This window comes from Geotrypetes seraphini, chromosome 2 (assembly GCF_902459505.1).
Source record: "Geotrypetes seraphini chromosome 2, aGeoSer1.1, whole genome shotgun sequence".
NCBI lineage: Eukaryota > Metazoa > Chordata > Amphibia > Gymnophiona > Dermophiidae > Geotrypetes > Geotrypetes seraphini.
In genome coordinates this window covers 397,587,792-397,607,663 of record NC_047085.1, presented here as the reverse complement: position 1 = coordinate 397,607,663, position 19,872 = coordinate 397,587,792, and the positions used below count along the sequence as shown (strand labels likewise).

The window sequence follows — 19,872 nt, the reverse complement described above, 5'->3', positions numbered from 1 at the left end:
TAGGAGAGATGGAAGAAGATTAGAAGGCGGTAATGGGTTCACTGCCCTCTAACTATGGGCTCCTTTTACTAAGCTGCAGTAGAGTTTTTAGCGCGTGCTGCAGATAAACACGCGCTAACCCCCGCACTACATGGAAAAACTAATGCCAGCTCTATGGCGGCGTTAGCATCTAGTTTGTGCGACATTGTAGCACGCGCTAAGCATGCGCTAAAACCGCTAGCGCAGCTTAGTAAAAGGAGCCCTATGTGTTTCTTGGGTTGGCTTTCCTCTTGACTCAGCTACCGAGTCCTGGCTTGCCATTCTCACTCTCAGCACAGCTCTGCTATACGCTAGCTTTTAGGGTGTGTGACCTGTATGGCTGTGCAGGGCACCTGGAATGAGGGGGTACTGCTATACTGGTATGCCACCCCCATATCCTTCCATATCATGGGGGCCAGGGATAGAAAGGAGTGGGAGATAACAGTGCTGGGCAGCAAGTGGAGGAGAAAGAAAAGGATGTTTGGTAAAAGGAGAAAGTAAGAGGAATGCTGTGCTGGAGTTACCATTAATAAAGGAGGGGGGCATTGTGCCATAGCTATTACCACCAAATGAGGTGCTAATTTCCCATTTTTTTACAGAAGGCCCTCGAGTCAGAATATGAGTTGTATAGAGAGCCAAGGTAGACTGGAAGGCAGAGTGTGAATGTGGATCATACAGGTAGGACTTGTGGGTAAAAAGAAATGTTAGGGGTAGCACTGCAAGTTCCACCAGTTTTGCTTCCTCCCCAACTCATTATTAGAGTTTATGATCCTCCTAGCCCACCTACACCACATTAAAGCTTGTATATGTACCACCTGCTGTGCTGGGGGAAGATCGACGGTTGCTTAAAAGAGCATGTTTGGAACAAGGTATCTTTAAAAGATATCATCATAAAAAGGGAGGCAGAACATTCTGATAGTAAGATTGCAATACAAGCCATGCTAGACCAGGTTTCCTGATTTTAAAGATAGCAAATTATCCATGCCAGCTGCTGAGCAAATTATAAATAGATATGATAAACATTGTTTGAAATGTTCGCAAGCAAATGCCAGAAGCATAAGAAACAAGATGGGAGAGTTAGAATATATTGCACTAAATGAAATGATAGCTATAATAGGTATCTCTCAGACCTGGTAGAAGGAAGATAACCAATGGGACACTGTCATACCGGGTAAAAACTATATCGCCATGATAGGTTGGATCAATTTGGTAGAGGCGTAGCATTTTATGTTAAGGAGGGCCTTGAATCAAATGGAATGAAAATTCTACAAGAGCAGAAATACACCTTGGAATCCCTATGAGTAGAAATTCTATGTGTAAAAGGGAAAAGGATAGTGATAGGAGTGTACTACCATCAGCCTGACCAAGATGAAAGGTCAAATGCTGAAATGTTATCAGAAATTAGGGAGGCTAACAAACTGGGTAACACAATAATAATGGTGATTTCAACTATTCTGATATTGACTGGGTAAATGTAACATCAGGACATGCTAGGAAGATAAAATCAAAGATTGCTTAATGGAGCAGCTGGTTCAGTAACCGACAAGAGGCGAAGCAATTCTAGACCTAGTTCTTAGTGGAGCGCATAAATTAGTGTGGGAGATAATGGCACTGGGGCAGCTTGATAACAGTGACCATTACATGATCAGATTTGATATAATCCATGGAGTAAGTTCACCCAGGAAATCCAATACAACAACATTTAACTTTAAAAAAGGAGACGATAAAACGAGAATGGTAAAAATAAACAAACACACAACTTAGAGGAGCAGCTGTAAATACCATCTTGGAAGCTCAGACTAGATATATTCTGTGTATTAAAAAAGGAAGAATGAAGACCAAACAGCAGCCAGTATGATTAATGAGTGAGGTGAAAGAAGCTTTTAGAGCCAAAAGAGAATCCTTCAGAATGTGGAAGAAGAATCTGACTGAAAATAATTGTAAACAGCACAAGGAAAGGCAAGTCAAATGATAGGTGCTAATAAGGAAGGCAAAGAGATACCTTGAAAAGAAAATTGTGCTGGAAACGAAAACACACAATAAAACCTTTTTAAGGTTATATTAAAAGCAAGAAGCCAGGAAGAGAATCAGCTGAACTGCTAGACAACTGAGGGACAAAAGGGGCTTTCAGGGAAGACAATGCCAAAGTGGAGAGATTAAATGCCTTCAATTCTGATGAATCTCTGTAACACTGGAAGATGTTGTTGATCCAGAGGAAGGCTACTAAAATGGTTAATGGTCTTCATAAGGCATATGGGGACAGAATTAAAGATCTCAATATGTATACTTTGAAGGAAAGGTGTGAGAGGGGAGATATGATATACATTTAAATTCCTACATGGTATAAATATGCTTGGGGTGAGTCTTTCTTTTGAAAGGAAGCTCCAGAATGAGAGGGCATGGGATGAAGTTAAGAGTTGATAGGCTCAGAAATAATCTAAGGAAATACTTTTTTACAGAAAGGGTGGTAGATGTAAGGAATAGAGGTGGTGGAAACAAGCACATGGTGGGTCAGGCACATGAGATCTCTTAGGGAGAGGAGGAGATAGTGGATGTTGTGGATAGGCCATTTGTTTTTTATCTGCTATCATGTTTCTACAGTATGTTTCTATATTTCAGTGTCTGTCCCCTCTCTTCAGCCCTCCGTTCAGCTTCTACCCCTATCTCCTTCTCATCCAGAGTCTGTCCCCTCTATACTCCTTATCCAGGATCTGTCTCCTCTCTCTCCTCAACATCCAGCATCACCCCTGTCTCTCCTCATCCAATCATCCATCATCTGTCCTTCCTCTTCCTCTTACATCCATCATCTTCCCCCTTTCTTCCTCTCTCCAACATCTAGCATCTACTCCTCCTCTCCCCCTCATCCAGCATCTACCCCTTTCTGAATACAAGAAAAACAAACAAACCATGGAGCCACACTGTTCCTCCTCATGGCTGCTGGATCTGCTTTGCAACTTGAAGTGACATCGGAGGTGGGCGGGATCAGCAGCCACAAGGAGAAACAGGCTCCATGGTTTGTTTGTTTTTCAGTGTTCAACAAGGGCAGGATTGTGATGGTGGATTTTTGTGGGTGCTATGTCACCCATAGCTTATCCCGTGATCCTTGTGGTTTGGGAGTCCCACCTGTGAGAATATTATGCCTGCTTGTCCTCTGAGAAAGCAACAACAAAGGAGGACAAATATTATGTGACTCCTACTTTACACCCTGCAACAAATTAGCCCATCCTTCATGTCTGCAACCTACCAATAAATATCAGGAATTCTTCCTGACTTATGCTGCAATTTGCATGTGGAACTATTAGCTTCATGCACTTACCTTCCTGTCCCCAGTGCTAATAGGTAAGAAGGATGTCGGAAACTGGATTTTGCTGTAATTTATCTACAGCAGAGAGAATCCAGCCTGGCTGCCTTCCCATAACTTGAATAGACATGAATGCATTACCTATTTTCTTAATTTACCTAACTGATATACTGTACTGCTATTTCTACCTAGTAAATCAAGGCTATTCACAATGCTACTCTAGTATAAACAATTCAAATTAAAAAGAAAAAAAAAATAAATATAGCAGATTAAAAGAACCCAAATTGCAAACTTAAAATACAGTCCATGCATAAGGTAGGGTAGGGTTTTTATAGTTAGACACAGGGAAACTACTTAGAGTACCTGCTTACTATTCAGTGTATTTTAAATCACTTTGATATCTGTGGAGGAAAGGCAGTATATCAAATAAGGATAGCATAGAAACATGACAGCAGATACCCATAACCATTCTTAACACTGACTAATTTTTTTCTGTCTCCAGACTTTTTGAAGGAGCTAGGTACTGAATGTACTGCACTGCGGTTTCTGCAGAGCTTTTGGTACTGTGCTGGTAAGGAAGTACAGTGCATAACAAAGGAACCTAGAGGTGAACTTGGAATTTTGCAAATTGAATTAGAAACCTGTTGTTTATAGTTTATTACTTATATTCATTTCCACCTTTATACAAAGTGGATTGCAACAGTACATTCATAATTAAAACAATAACGTAACTTTCATAATACCACATACAACACAGTAAAACATCATCATTACATAACAGAACAAGTGTTTTCTTTATAATTTCCTGTTATATACAACAAAGGATACTGGTAAATGGAATTTCCTCTAAGGAAGGAAGAGTGGGTGGTGAGGTGCATCACGGATTTGTTGTAGGGTCCAGATATGTTCATTTATCATTTTCCCTTATGTCTCTTCTGAAGGGTGTACGCATTTTCTCTGTATCATCTCATATGGTTTATTTTATATATATTTTTGTTGCATTTCTCTTGACTGCTTCTAGCCTATACTATATATCCTATTGGGTATATGGTCTGCACAACGGAACACAATTTCTAGATGAGATCTATAGAGATCCAGTTGCTTCCCCTTTTCTACTGATTATACCTTTCCCTGTGGGCCTTAACATTACTCTTGGTAGGCCTCCACCTAATCATACTATATTATCAGTCTTGACAACCTGTCTGTATGTTTTCAGTGATGCATATTGGTTTATCTGTCATTCTCGCCTCCAGTTTAGATTTGTATTTTTGGATTTCGTTACCCCATATAAATGGCACCTTACCTACCAAGCACTATTACCTCTTCAGCTTACATGGATCATTTTTTCCTCTCTGCTCCTTCATTTATTTTTACTCTCTTGCAATCCCTAGTGTCATGTGTGAAAAAAAGCATGCATTTCCTTCTAACTCCTTAACATCATTGTTCAGAAATACTGTATATTGAACGGAACTGGCTCCAGAACAAATCCCTCATACATGAATCTAATCAGCATAGTTTCTTCAGAAATCATTTCATATACCACTAGCTTTCATTGTGGATCAGACAATAGGTTTCTAATTCAATCCACAATACTATAACTCATCTCTTGACTTCTTTCTTTATGCTTGTCCTTTGTGGAAATGCATCAAAAATGTTGCTGAAACTCCAGGGCCTAGCACCTCCAAGCCCTGTAGAAGTTAAAATAAGTAGATTCTGAAATGAAAGGTGTGGGACAACTGGGGGCACTGAATTTTATAATCTGATTTTTGTTTTTTTATAATGTTAAATCTTAGGCTATAAATTATCTCTCACCTGAAGATCTTCTTAAAGGAGACCCTGAAGAAACCTTGGAGCATGTTCAAGTAGCAGTAAATGTCTTCAGGACCTTCAAACATTCTTTTTGTAGCCATCGAGAAAATCTGCAAAAATATTTCACCATTAGCATGGAATTTAAACCTTGGGATTTCCAGTCCCAAATGGTGTTTGCCAGATTTGACAAATTTCTCAACCGCTTCATAAAGATTGAGGTATTTATTATAAATAGTTCTGCACATGCACTGTATATACTTTGTCTACTGTAAAGTACTCTAAAAACACTTATGCTTTCATTTGCTTACATAGTAAATTTGCAGTGCCCCACAAGTAGTTACCATGAATGCCAAATCTTTCAACTCCTTTTTTTTATTGCTTAATAATTTAGGCCCCCTTTTACAAAGCCGCAGTAGGGCTCTTTTAGCGCCTGCCACGGCAATATAAGCTCTTACGCTCATAGAATTCCTATGAACGTCTGCGCTAAAAAAGCCTAATGCAGCTTTGTAAAAGGGTGGAAGGGGTTAATTTATATTTTAAGTATTTTAATTATAATATTTAGGAGGTCTTTTACAGAAGCCATGGTAGTGATGTTGCTGTGGTAAATGCACCAAAACCTACCCAGTCCCTATGGGCTTCAGTGTATTTACCACAGCAGCCCTTAGTTTTTGTCAAGTTGAATTTATTTTCTCAGAAAAGATCAAAGGTTCAGGTCTTTATCTTGTAAGTCACAGTTTTCTAGATTTTCAGTACTGTTGAGAACTGTATTTACCAAGGCTTTTCTTTCATTTTCGGTTTTACTATGGGGAAAAAAATGAATTGGGTCCTAAAAGTTTTAAAAGAAAACTCTCTGACAGCTGTTTATTTTACCTCCACCTCCTTCAATATACTTGTCTATTGTATGTGTTTATACATAAATAAATATATAAATTGAAGGCTTTAAGGTGAGATTTACTGTAATTGTATCATCAATATGGGGCCCTTTTACTAAGCCACACTAGTAAATGAGCTTACCGTGTCCTGCTAGTGTGAGTAATTCCCACACACTAAGCCCATTTTCAGCATGGCCATAAAAGAAACATTTTTCTATTCAGTTTCTAGTTGTGTGCTAATGTTAGCATTAGTGCATAGCCGTTTAAAAAAAAAAAAAAAGAAGTTGACATGGAAGATCTTAGGATTTAGGATGCACTAAGAGCTCCTGCATTATGGACAGGCTAATCAGTCATCATGTTAGAGATGTCAGTATACTAGCTGAATAAGCCTTCCACACCCATTCTCTATCTCAACACGCTCCCTACCAGAAGAATAAATACCGTGTGCTTAGCATGTGCAGATAGCAAAGCTCGTAATGCAGAACGCTTTGGCATGGCCTGTGTTAGATCATTTTTCCTGCGCTAGGCACACGTTATTTATCACAACTTAAATAATGGACCCCATGTTAATTGATAGTATCATATTGTGTAGCCAACTTGAACATGTGTTGTTTTTTTTTTGTTATATAAAAGTGGAAAATCTGATTATTTTTCTCTATAACTACAAAATGTTCCATATGTTTATAAATATGTTGCTTTTCTTCCTTAATTCAGTTTTGCCATTTATTTTAGTACATATTTGGAACTATTTTGGAATATCAAAGGCTGGAGAAACTGGAGTTTGGTGGTACCAGAGGCAAAGCCTTAAATGAAAAGATCTCTCATCTGAATGAGGAGTTTACAACAAGCTGTAAGGTTTTCCAGGAGAGCACATACAACCCTTTGGATTTCAACAGTATGGTAATATTGCTCTGTTTTTATTTATATTAGCTATTTATCAGCAGTTGACCACGAGACGCAACAGAATATTTTTTTCGTACTATTGCTCTGTATACTAATTAACAACTGCACTTTTAGAAAATTTGTCTTGAAAATGTAAAATGTAATTTTCTGGAGAGAGAAATGAACATCAGAGTGAAGTTGTTATTTTATTATATCATCCAATGATAGTCTTTAAACTTAAATACAGCAGAAATTAGAGCATGAAAACTTTTCCATATCTATCTTTCTTAAAATTATCTGTGAGGTGTTTGTTTGGGTTTTTTTGAGAGCAGGGGCAACTGAGCATTTCTTTCCTGCCTTAATGTTCTCTCTTTACTTTGCAATCGTATGTATAAGTTTGAATGCTTTTTTAATATTTATCTGTTATATCAGGCTCTTATATTTGACACCCCTCTAAGAGTTCAAACAATAAAGTAATAGTTAGAGAGGCTCTGAAGTCTCTTAACCCATTGACCTCAGAAATGCCTAGGGGTATGTTCATAAATCTTCAGAGAACATACAGACCCATAGCGGCACCCATAGTCGTCATAGGTCCCTAAATTCTTAATTATTTTTATATTTATTCAATAGTTTATATAAGTATTTATTTGGTTATTTCAAGTATCAAAACAGTACTCATCTTTTGCTTTGTTTTCATCTACGCGGGTGAGGGTAGGCACTCCGACATAGACTATGTTTCGCCCCTACGGGCTGTATCAAGGAATCCCCCCTCTGCTGGCTCTAGCGTGGAATCAAAAACTTTTTGATTCCACGCTAGAGCCAGCAGAGGAGGGATTCCTTGATACAGCCCGTAGGGGCGAAACATAGTCTATGTCGGAGTGCCTACCCCCACCCGCGTAGATGAAAACAAAGCAAAAGATGAGTACTGTTTTGATACTTGAAATAACCAAATAAATACTTATATAAACTATTGAATAAATATAAAAATAATTAAGAATTTAGTGACCTATGACGACTATGGGTGCCGCTATGGGTCTGTATGTTCTCTGAAGATTTATGAACATACCCCTAGGCATTTCTGAGGTCAATGGGTTAAGAGACTTCAGAGCCTCTCTAACTATTACTTTATTGTTTTTAATATTTAGACACATTTTGCTCAAGTGATAGTGTCTCTTGAGGAGGGCTTGTCTGTCATCCTGCATGCATATTATTATTCGTTCATATAACCTATACACAGATAAAGCTAAGAAGATGGGTGGGAAGTGGCAAAAAGTCAGATCCTGTTGCCCCAATAGGATCAGGGGTGGCAATGATGGAACAAAGTGCTGTGGGGATCCTAACCCCTGTAACCAAAAACAAAAGGAAGCCTGCGGCATAATCAGTATATTATAACACCCTCCTACCAGTATATTATAACACCCTCCTATCGGTTCTGCATTGGTTGTCAATGGTGGCACAGGTGAAGTTTAAGTTTGGTTGCTTCCGTTTCAAGGCTCTGTTTGGTCTGTCTCCTAAATATATAACTGATCTTTTCTCTTTTGCAACCAATAAACACAGGAGAAATTTGCATTTGAATTTTGGTTTTCTGCCTGTTAAGAGGCTGCAAATTTAAAAAACATCATCAATATCTTCTGTCATATCAAGAAGCATTATGGGGTAAGGCCCTGGAACATCTTATTATGTTTCCTGATTCCTATGTGAAATTTAGGAGACATCTAAAGACATATTTGTTCTTGAAACATTTAGGGCTCCTTTTACTAAGCAGCGTTAGGGCTTTAATGTGCGCAATAGCGAGCGCTAAATTGCCGCCCGCGCTAGACCTTAACGGCAGCATTGAGCTGGCGTTAGGTCTAGCCGTGTAGCGTGGGTTAAGCGTGCGCTAAAATGTGTGCGCTAAAAACGCTAACGCCCTAAGGCAACTTAACTGGCGTGGATATTGTAAACCTGATCAACCAGATCATTATAGTATTATTTCCAATTATTTGGTTGTTTAATTTCTTTTCTTAATTTGTATTTTATAACTTTTTGTAAACCGCATAGAACTTTATGGCCCTGCGGTATATAAATTGATTATTAAATTTTTATTATTTGATGACCTCTCCCCTACATACATATTTGCTGAATTCCACTATAATTAATGCCTCCCTGCACCCCTATGCAATCATGTAAACCTCCACAGACTCTACATCCTCTTTTCAAAAGTCTCTGTTTAAAAAGTAACTTTTGTATCTTGATATATTCCAATGCAATCTCTTGAGTGTAATCCACTTTGGTCTATAAGGGAAGTTGACAGACTACAAATGACATATTACTTTACACCAGTTGTCTCAAACTCGAGGCCCTCACTATATTTATCATAATCACAAAAGTAAAATAAAACAGTTTCTTGATCATATGTCTCTTTAGCTATAAATTACAATATTATTATTAAGACTTAGCCAAAAGGAAAGATTTATAAACTATAAAGAGTTTTACCTCATGCAAAATTGTCATTTCTTTAATAAGACATTAACTATTTTTTTCTGAGGCCCTCCAAGTACCTACAAATCCAAAATGTGGCCCTGCAAAGGGTTTGAGTTTGAGACCACTGCTTTACACCAATGCTCATACTGCTTTAAGGGTTCCAGGTTTCCCCCTTGCACATATGCCCAGCATTTCTCCTACTCCTACAGCCATGCAACCACTCTGTGTCATATTCATACACCTCACTCAAAGCCACTCATTCTGTTATTGAATTGTGCTTTTCATGTAGTTTTCAACTTGCTGCACTCTAGTTGTATTTCTTGCCTTAGATTTTTATTTTCGTAGATAATCTACTGAACCTGATGCAGAACAGCTGTACATAATATTTGCCATTGAATTTATGTTTTCCATCTGATTGTTGGAAAATTAATATTTTAAGTTATATTTTTGTTAAGCTGTTTGTGTTTATTTTTCATAATTAACTCTCATTGCATTTACATATTAAAGCGGAACTTCTCCTGGAAAATTAATTTTTCCCAGTGTTAACTGACATTTAAAAATGGTCTTAAAGAGTTAATTAAAATGCAGCCTTGGTCACTTCTGGTAAATTGTAGGTTGTTGTTGCAACCTGTCATTTCCAATGCCTGGGAGAAAATAATTCAACCCTTGAGGCCTTGTAGTTTTGTATTGCTGATTCTGTGCCCAATATGTCGATAGAAAATTGTTTTCACTTCTTGAAAAGCTATAGCTTGTCTTTTGCTTCCACATCAGGTACAGTACAGACAACTGGAGCATAACTCCGTGTTTGGTGTATGTTTATTATCTTTCAAAGCACACTTCCTCAGCAAACACTCAGAAATTGCCTTTTCCACACCTTGTGTTCAATAAACAGAAATCTAGTAGTAAGTTCCAACAGCTTATTCTATCACCCTTGCTCATCTTTCATTTTTCCTTTTGTCATGATGAGGCAGTGCCCCATCATGAGCAGAGGAAGGTGGTCTTTCATATCATGTCTCATATAAAATACATTCAAATTCAGTATATTTGAAAGCAAAATACCATAACTTGGAGATCTCAGAGTAGAGACGCTGATTCATGTTTGTGTATTAAACCTGCTTGCTATACCGCCTTTTCTGAAATCAGGTCTAAGGGCTAGATTCACTAACCCTCAGATTCGTGTGCGATCCGTTTCCGTTTGCATGCAGGCCGACGAATTCACTAAAGGCCTGCATGAAAATGGAGACGATTGTTGGCACACTCCCAGCCAACTACACAGATCGCTAAAGCCCTGACAGTAGTGACAGGAAAAACAGCCTCCTGTCACTGCTGTCAGGGCTTCTGCCAGCTTTTTACATTTTTTTTTTAAATCGGGCAGATATTTTGTGTGTTTTATACACGCAAAATATCTGCCTGATTTTTTTAAAAAAATTAACCCCCCCTCCCAACAAGTAGGGGGAATGATTTTATTTTCAATTTAGTGATCGAATTGTGTTAATTTTGAGAATTTACATCTGCTGTCTGTATTTTGCACTGTTCAGGAAGAAATGCATTTGTTTCTTTTCCTCTGGGGTTGTACTGCATGCAGAGTCTTGCATCTTAGGGTTTGTTTGTATATATTAGTACTTTTAGTTTTTGGTCCCATATTTGCATAGAGGTTATCTGTGTTCTGGTAGGAATGAATGTTGAGAAGCATACAGTGTGCTTTGTGTAATTTAATTTTGTGGTTAACCATTATGTGTTGTTAATAAGATTATATTGTGTGTACAGTGGTACCTTGGATTACGAGCATAATCCGTTCCAGGAGCATGCTCGTAATCCAAAATGCTCGTTTATCAAAGAGAGTTTCCCCATAGGAAATAATGGAAACTCGCTTTGATACATTCCCCTCCCCCATGATTTGTCCCCCCCCCCCCCCGCAATCCGGCACCCTCCCCGACATGATTGGGCACCCCCCCACCGCTTATTACCGTCATCTGAGCACCGGCACCAGCATGTCCTGTGCGTTGGTGCCAGTGCCCTAAGATCGGCCTCCTCTTCTGCTGGGCCTTGAGCATCTGTGCATGCTCAAGGCCTGCGAGTTCACGTTCTCTTCGAGATAGAAGGTGAACTCGCAGGCCTTGAGCATGCGCAGATGCTCAAGGCCCAGCAGAAGAGGAGGCCGATCTTCGGGCACCGGCACCAACGCACAGGACATGCCGGTGCCGGTGCCCAGATGACGGTAAGAAGCGGTGGGGGGTGCCCAATCGCGGCCGGGGGGGTTGCCGGATTGTGGGGGGAGGGTGCCGGATCGCGGGGGGGGGGCTCATAAATCAAGCCACGCTCGGTTTCCGAAGCGCCGATTTTGCGAATGCTTTGCTTGTCTTCCAAAACACTCGCAAACCGGTGCACTTGTAAACCGAGGTACCACTGTATATATGAAAAATGAATGGCAAAAATGGTGTTACAATTAGTACTATTATGGGGACGGGGTCTGGCCCATGACTTAGCCTGTGTTTTGGATTTCGGCCCTTTAATGTGACTGAGTTTGACACCCCTGGTCTAGCTATTACCCTCCAGAAAGAATTGAGGTGGCCAGTACCAAGTTTTGTGAGGATCAGGCAGCTGGGGGAAGGGGGGTGATCAGTCTTCACCCAGGAACTGCAAAATGTTTCCATGGTCCCTTTGACATAGGCAATAATTATGCCCTTTGCTATTAGCCCATCACTGATGACATAGAAAAGGTGGGTAAGTGCTGGACTTTTTTCTCTGAAATTTTTTTTTACCAAAAGTCAACACTAGCAGCCTTATTACTAGCTATTTAACCAACCCAGAGAAAGCCTGACAGTTTTGCAAAACCTGACAGTTTTTGCAAGAGTCACTTATATTCATTTGGTTCTGATTTTCATTAAGTTCAGCAGCTTCTATTAGCATATATGTTTGCAAAAGTTAGCATTGGCTTATGGTGTCAGGTCAAAAGCGCTCCGGGACAAAGGCGCGAGCAGACAATTGAGCGCAGTGCGGAGGCGCGCACCGAAGAAAATTACTGTTTTTAGGGCTCCGACGGGGGGGCGTGGGGGGAGAACCCCCCCACTTTACTTAATACAGATCGCGCTGCGTTGTGGTGGTTTGGGTGGTTGTAACCCCCCAAATTTTACTGAAAACTTCACTTTTTCCCTGTTTTTAGGAAAAAAGTTAAGTTAACAGTAAAATGTGGGGGGGTTACAACCCCCCAAACCCCTCACAACGCCGGCGCGATTTGTATTAAGTAAACTGGGGGTGCTCCCCAACAAAACCCCCCGTCGGAGCCCCTAAAAACAGTAATTTTCTTCGGCGCGCGCCTCCGTCTTGCGCTCAGTTGTCGGTGCGCACCTCCGTCTTGCGCTCAGTTGTCGGCGTGCACCTTTGTCTTCCGCGTTGTTGTCTATGAACCTTGGCTTATATGTACCTGGAGCCTGAGTAGTTCCAACCATTAAGGCAGCAATATGTGCTAACACTTACATGCCCATTACATGCGTTAGCATTTAGTGCACCTTAGTAGAAGGACCCCATTGTGGTGTTTGTTATAAAGTTCTAAATTAGCAGCTTACCTCATCGGGAATGATTTATTATGACTATTTTTTTTAATAACTTTTTCATCATTACAATTTCACAATTGAAATAAGAAAAGGACAAAATGTAATCTTAATTCAATAATAAACATCAGTCAACAAAAAATTTCCTTTCAAGCCCACAATATTGGGAAAAACATGCTTATTTATCTCACAAAAAGAAAAATATTAGGTAATACAAAATGGGTAACAGAATCCATTATTAAATGGACCTTGTTCCCAGTCACAAATACAGGGTTTAAACATTTTATAAACTCCCTTATTTATAAGCAAACAGTAATCATATTGGGCTCCTTTTATCAAGGTGCGGTAGGCAGTTAACGAGGCATTAGTTTTTTGGCTTGCCGCAGGGGTTAGCGCGTGATGAAATGTCCAACGTGCTCAGCCCCGTAGCGCACCTTTATAAAAGGAGCCCATTGTTTCTTTAGCTAGAAGAAATTGTTGTAGCTGCGTTGGGTCCCAAAACAAAAATTCAATGTCTTGTAATCTAATGAGACACACGGAAACTTAAGAAAAAAAAGATGCCTCCAGAGCCACAATGATATATTATTTTATGTTGTGACGCAAATAGGATTATATTTTATAGTACTGTAAAATATACATTTTGCGGCCTCTCTATTCCTGAGGAAATTCAAAACCTCTATAAAATATAGAATTGACACTTAGGGCTCCTTTTACTAAGCTGCAGTAGCGTTTTTAGCGCACGCTAACCACCGCGCTATGCGGGAAAAACTAATGCCAGCTCAATGGAGGCGTTAGCGTCTATCGCTCGCGCTAAAACCGCTAACGCAGCTTAGTAAAAGGAGCCCTTAATCTGCCTACTTTGCAGGAATGAGAGGGATTTTCACAGAATGTGTGCTTCCATGGGTAGTGGCGCAAGTGCTTCCCCCTTCCACACTTGCCATGTTTGTCAACGTTACTCCTGGCTTGTGGAGACTGGTCTGTGTAGGCCCTGGGAGGAAACAGTGGCAAGAGAACAATAAATTCTGGCACTGTGTTGTGTATTGAGTAGCTCCTCTAAAGGAAAGGCTGTGCTGTTTGGGAGTTTGTTTGCTTTGTAAGAATAAAAAGACATGAAAAATTATTGTAAGGTATGTTTCTCTTCATTGTAGGAAGGTACTTAACTTAACATTGAGGCTGGTGAATTGAGAAATGAAAGAAAGGGGAACAACAAGACAAAGAACAAATTGACCAGCAAGTGACAAGGTTGACTTTTATATTTATAGACTTTTTTTTCAAAAGGGACTTTTTCCCATTCTATTCTTATGAGAAAAGTCTTTATTGAAAAAGGTCCTATGTTAGGATTTCAATCAGAGTGCGTTCCAGCAAGTCTGAACACGCCTGTCTTATTACCGTACTACACTAATGATTGTATTGTTTTTAATCTCTACGTTTTAAGCTTTAGTTACTCATTTAAATATCCTTAAATCAACTGAATAAACCATACGTCAGAGCTGCTATATTCCAATTACAGTATGTCGTTAACTTTAGGAATGTCACTCATGAATCCAAGAACGTCAGGCAACAAGAACAGAAAGATTGTTCTGAAAAAGAAATATATTCAGATTACTTATTAATTGCACACAGTCCTATAAACTTGAAAAGACACATGTTTGGACGCTCAGAATTGAGTTGTGTAAAATTACAAAATGAATGTGTGTAGGTATCTGGAATGGGCTAACGCAGACGTCCACTTGGCTTCCTATTGATAATGCATGATTCATTTGGTATTGTGGGATCCTTACCCGGTGATTCACAACATCATGATTTGTGATAGCATGTGTAGTGTGCTATATTTTGTAGTTTCTCCTTGTGATCTTCTGGTTATCAGACAAGGAATTCCACAGCACAATGGTAGAATCAAATTTTGTAACCTTTTGCTATTGCTGAAAAACTAGAGTAATATAGTGCTGCTTGCCCCCAAATCCCTGAAGCTCAATATAAATGTATTTTCTCCCAACAGTGTTACTTAATAGGCCCAGGGTATAAAGATACATATGCCTGAGGCTATTACTTCCCATTGAACACAGTTTCTCTGAAAGCAAGAGATTGATTTCCATGTCTTCAGCTGCTTCCTAGATAGCTTCTATTAGCTGAAAAGTTATTGCAGCCCAGGGGCCACATGCGGTCCCCGCCAGGTACTATTTTGAGGCCCTAGGTATGTTTATCATAATCACAAAAGTGAAATTAAACAGTTTCTTGATCATATGTCTCTAGCTATAAATTACAATATTATTATTAAGACTTAGCCAAAAGGACAGATTTATAAACTATAAAGAGTTTTACCTCATACAAAATTGTCATTTCTTTAATAAGACATTAACTATTTTTTCTGAGGCCCTCTAAGTACCTACAGATCCAAAATGTGGCCCTGCAAAGGGTTTGATTTTGAGACTACTAGTCTAGTTCAAGGGCTTTATTTTCTGCACTGTTAGCATTTATATATATATACTAGTCGTTAAGCCCGTTACATTAACGGGTGCTAGAATTTATGTCTGTCTGTATTTTTCTTTCTGTCTCTTTCCTCCCTCCATTTCCCTGTGTAGCGCTGTCTCTGCTTTCTTCCTCAGTCTGCACTCTCAAGCTGTAACATTACTGCTTAGCTTTTTCTCCCTGCAAGCATCTCTGCTCTAGCCCCCTGTCCTTCTGTGACTGTCTGTGTGTCTCTCTCTACTTGTGCACTGTTTGTTTGTTTTTTTCAATCTCTCTTTAGCTCCTGATCCCCTCTCACTGACCCTTGCCGACTGCATGTAATTCCGGTTAGGTTTCCATGGCAACCCTGCTCGCGGGTCTGTTCGGTAGGGCCGTTTTTTCGGGTCTGCCGGCGCCGGGTGGGGAAGAGTCCTGGCTCCTTTTTTGGTTTGGGCGCGTGCAGAGGGGCTCAACAGCGCACAACCACCTTTCCTTCCCTCCCTCCATCAGGTGCAGTGCAGCTCCACCAATGTTAAAAGCAGCCGCATCGAAATCAGAGGCCTGCCACTGCCGTAGCACGTTCCCCTCTGCCTTGGTCCCGCCCCTTCTCTGACATATGGGACCGCGGCAGAGGGAACGTGTTACGGTGGCGGCAGGGCTCCAATTTCAAAGCAGCTGCTTTTTAACATAGGCGTAGCTGAACTGTACCTGATGGAGGAAGGGAAGGAACGGTGGGGCAAATTTCGTCAACGGCAGTCCTTGTGCGGTTCGAGAGAGGGGGGGGGGGTGGAGTCGGTGACTTGCAGCGTCGCGTGCCTCCCACCCCCCCTTCCCTCCGGCTCCGCCGCCGATAGTCTCCACCTGCATTGCCCCTGGCGCAGCACTCACCGGCCCGTCGGGCGGGGAACGGAGGAACAGGTTCAGGGCTGCCAGGGGGGGAGGAGTGAGTCCGGCTGAGACTGGCAGGAAGAGGAAGGCGGAGCAGGTGAGCCGGCACCGAAAAAAACTTTAAAGAGCCAGCCAGACCGTGAGTGCGAGCTGTTGTAAGTTTGCATGTGCACTCTTGCCGGCCACGGACATACGGATCACGGAAGCACGCGGATTAGACTGCGCATGCGCCGCCTACGGTTTTATTATATAGATAGCTTTCCAGATGTTTCCTTTTTTCATTTTAACAGTTCCAATCAAGGATTTTATATATTTTACTTGCCTGCAGATTTTGGGTTCATAGACAAAGGCGCGAAAGACAAAAGCGCGCGCCGCCACACCGCTCTAAATTACAGTTCTTAGGTGCTCTGACGGGGGGTGAACCGCAGATTTTGTCTTCTAAGCCCCAATGTTCCTCATTTAATGCTATCCTCAGGTTTGCTGGTCTGTTCCAGAAGGTACTTCACCTTTTTTTTTTTATTATGTGAACACCATCTTTGCTCAGAAGTCCTTGAAATATCCAGTCAGTGTTTCTGTTAACTTGCAGTGCACCTCCAACTGTTTTCTAACTGTCTGGCATAATGTCAGACCTATTAGTTTGAACTACATTAGAGTGGGAGCCCGCCAGGACAGGGAAAAATGCTTGAGTACCTGAATAATTTGTAATCCGCATAGAATTATAGGATAGGCGAAATATAAATTATATATTTAAAAAATTACATACGGCCAATACTGTGAGACTGATTGGCCTTGAGCAGTTTGTACTACAAGACGGCTAAAGCGATGTGAGGAGTTAGGAAAAGGTTGGAGGCCTCCGCACAGGTTAATGGGAACATTGCATCTACCATTAAATATTATATACAGTATTGTAAAAAGCAAAGTCCCCTTTGACTATACATGTTCAAGCTGATATTTGCAGAATGTAGGCAGTTCTATTATTTTAAGATATGGCGATTTGTTTCTAAATGGTGTTTAAGTAATACAATTATCTTATTTTTAGATTTAACTATGGAAGATGGACTTTATGGCAAGCACTCTATTTTCTTACTGCTCAAGAGAACATCATATTCTTGAGTGCTCATAATTAAACATAATGACAATGCTCTAATTTGGGATCTTGTTTATAGATACAGGAATGAATGCAAATCATTCATAAACTGTTCTAAGATCTTTTTGTAGAATAATACTTTACTAGAATGTTAGGCAATGAGTGCAGTCTTTAAACTCAAGTGTTAATAAAATGATAGTAACACAGTGTAATCATAATTTTTGGCTTTGTTTTGTAAATTGCTTTCAAAATATATTTTTGTAGCCAGAAAGACGTTGATGCTGAAAGAGCTTACATAAATAAGCATATTAAAGATGATATAAGTCTGACCTGTTCAAACTTGCTAATATGCTGTCCTGAAGTGCAAGATGGCTTTTCCATGTACCATTTTCATTTTTTGATGGAGATAAGCAAATTAATGTCTCTATGCCTCAATGGTATAATTGTTGTATGATAATACAAAAATAAAGCACATCCTCTCCTGTGATAACTGACCCTAAGAACAATCACATTTTGTTGGCTCAGAATAAACTTGCCACTTCCTCTCTGGAATAAGGAGCTATGTTAAGTCCAGAGGAAGGAGCAAGCTGTCTCTAACGTGTAACCCATGAGTTGCATGTGGCCCCTGAAGTCCTCCATTGTGGCCCTCAAACATTTGGCTGAAATGTTCCTCAAGTCCTGCAGATTCATTAAATTAAATCTTGCCTGCTCGGAGAGTGCATTAAATGTCTGAAAAAAGGATTACCTTAGGCTAGGCATGGCCGAAGGGAGGTACATGCAATAGTTCATCTACTGGAGCTGCTAGGGTTTGCCGTCAATTACCAAAAGTCATATCTATGCCCATCTCAGACTCTAGAGTTCATAGGAGCTCTCTTAGGTATTACTCAAGGTTGAGCTTTTCTACTGCAGCAGAGAGTAAACCTAATTCACCTGTAAAATAATCTCCACCCTTCCATGTATAACTGCACTTCAGATGCTGCGCCTCCTGGGATATATGTCATCCATAGTATATGTCACTCCATTTGCACATTTTCACTTCAGAATCCCACAATGGAGTCTGTTGATCCAAGCTACAGGATACCTTGGGCCTCTATTACTCCCACCAAAGGTGGATAGTTCCTTGCGACCTTACTCAAGGTTGTCCCTTTCAGCCCCCTTACCATCAGAAACTCTTAAAAACAGATGCTTCAAAGTTTGGATGAGGTGCTCATCTGGACGGCTTCCACAATCAAAGAGTATGGTCTCACTTCAAGCAAACTCTCCACATCAATCTCTTTGAACTAAACTAAACTAAACCTTAGGTTTGTATACCGCGTCCAACAGTGCTCTAAAGACATTCCAAGACCAACTCCTCCAAGTATTTGAACCGACAAGTCGCCATTTTCTGTCAAACAAACAGGGAGTCGCGGGCTCATAACCCCTTTGCATGGAAGCAATCCAGATTTGGACTTGGGCGTCTGCTCACAGCATTCTTCTTAGATCAGTTTATCTGGCAGGGAGCAGACTCCTTCAACCCCAAGAATGGTCTCTCAGCATTACTATGTTGCATCAAATTTTCTCCAAATGGGGGACTCCATACATAGATCTCTTTGCTTCCCCCTCAATCACAAACCTCCTCTATTCTCTAGACTATATATCCCCAATTACCTGGAGCTGGATGCCTTCCTCTTTCACTGGGGAAACAGATTCCTCTATGCATTTCCTCCATTGCCTCTTATTGGGAGGACTTTACTCAAACTTCATCAGGATCGGAATAACTTGTGGCCCAGGTCAACTGTGATTCCCACTTCTCCTAGAACTCTTGACTCAGGAACCATGCCTGTTGGAACTGTTCCCAATGTAACTAACACAGAACTAGGGATCCCTTCTTAATCCCTGCCCTCGATCATTAGTGCTAACAGCATGGTTTCTTCCACCAAGCAAATAAATGCTTTCTGTCTCTCAGCTGCAGTCTCTGCTGTCTTTGAAGCATCCAGAAAACCTTCCACTCAGCGCTGTTACCGCTTCAAATGGATGCAATTTTCTGCATGTTATTCCTGTTGTACACGTGTCACATGTCCACACTCATCCATCCTGGACTACCTTCTTCACTTCTCTGACTCTGGCCTAAAGACCAACTTGGTTTGAGTACATCTCAGTGCTATCAGTGCATTTCACACTCACTTGGATAAGAAACCTCTATCCGTTAATCTCTTAGTATCAAGACAACAGAATTACCAAAGAAACAAAAGGTAAAATAGACAATATCGTATTCTAGCAAAAATGGATGAAAAAATCCACAGCCAAGAAAAAATCCTAACCATCAACAAATGGAATGAAAATGTCAAAGTACTAGAGAAAATATATCCTGAAAGAGTGAAAAAAAAGTAATAGAAGAAACTCCCCCTAGTTCACAGAACTACTGTCACCGAAACAGGAATGCAGGGTCCTAGAAAGGAAATGGAATAAACAGCAGAAGACAAAATCTCATGGAGAAAAAAGATCAATCACTACAAAACCCAAACAAAACTAGCCAAATGTAAGTATTATTTCAAACAAATTGGAAAAGGAAAG

General features: G+C 40.4%; 1 protein-coding gene across 2 annotated transcripts in view; it reads left to right on the top strand.

Annotated features, from left to right (window-relative positions):
• Positions 1-19,872, top strand: part of DNAH11 (dynein axonemal heavy chain 11) — a 596,997-nt gene that overhangs the window by 78,223 nt on the left and 498,902 nt on the right. For both annotated transcript variants that reach the window (XM_033930891.1, XM_033930892.1), the window contains 2 exons: positions 5,113-5,346; positions 6,733-6,900. In XM_033930891.1, the coding sequence (XP_033786782.1) occupies positions 5,113-5,346; positions 6,733-6,900 (402 nt within the window). The remainder of the gene's footprint in view (positions 1-5,112; positions 5,347-6,732; positions 6,901-19,872) is intronic.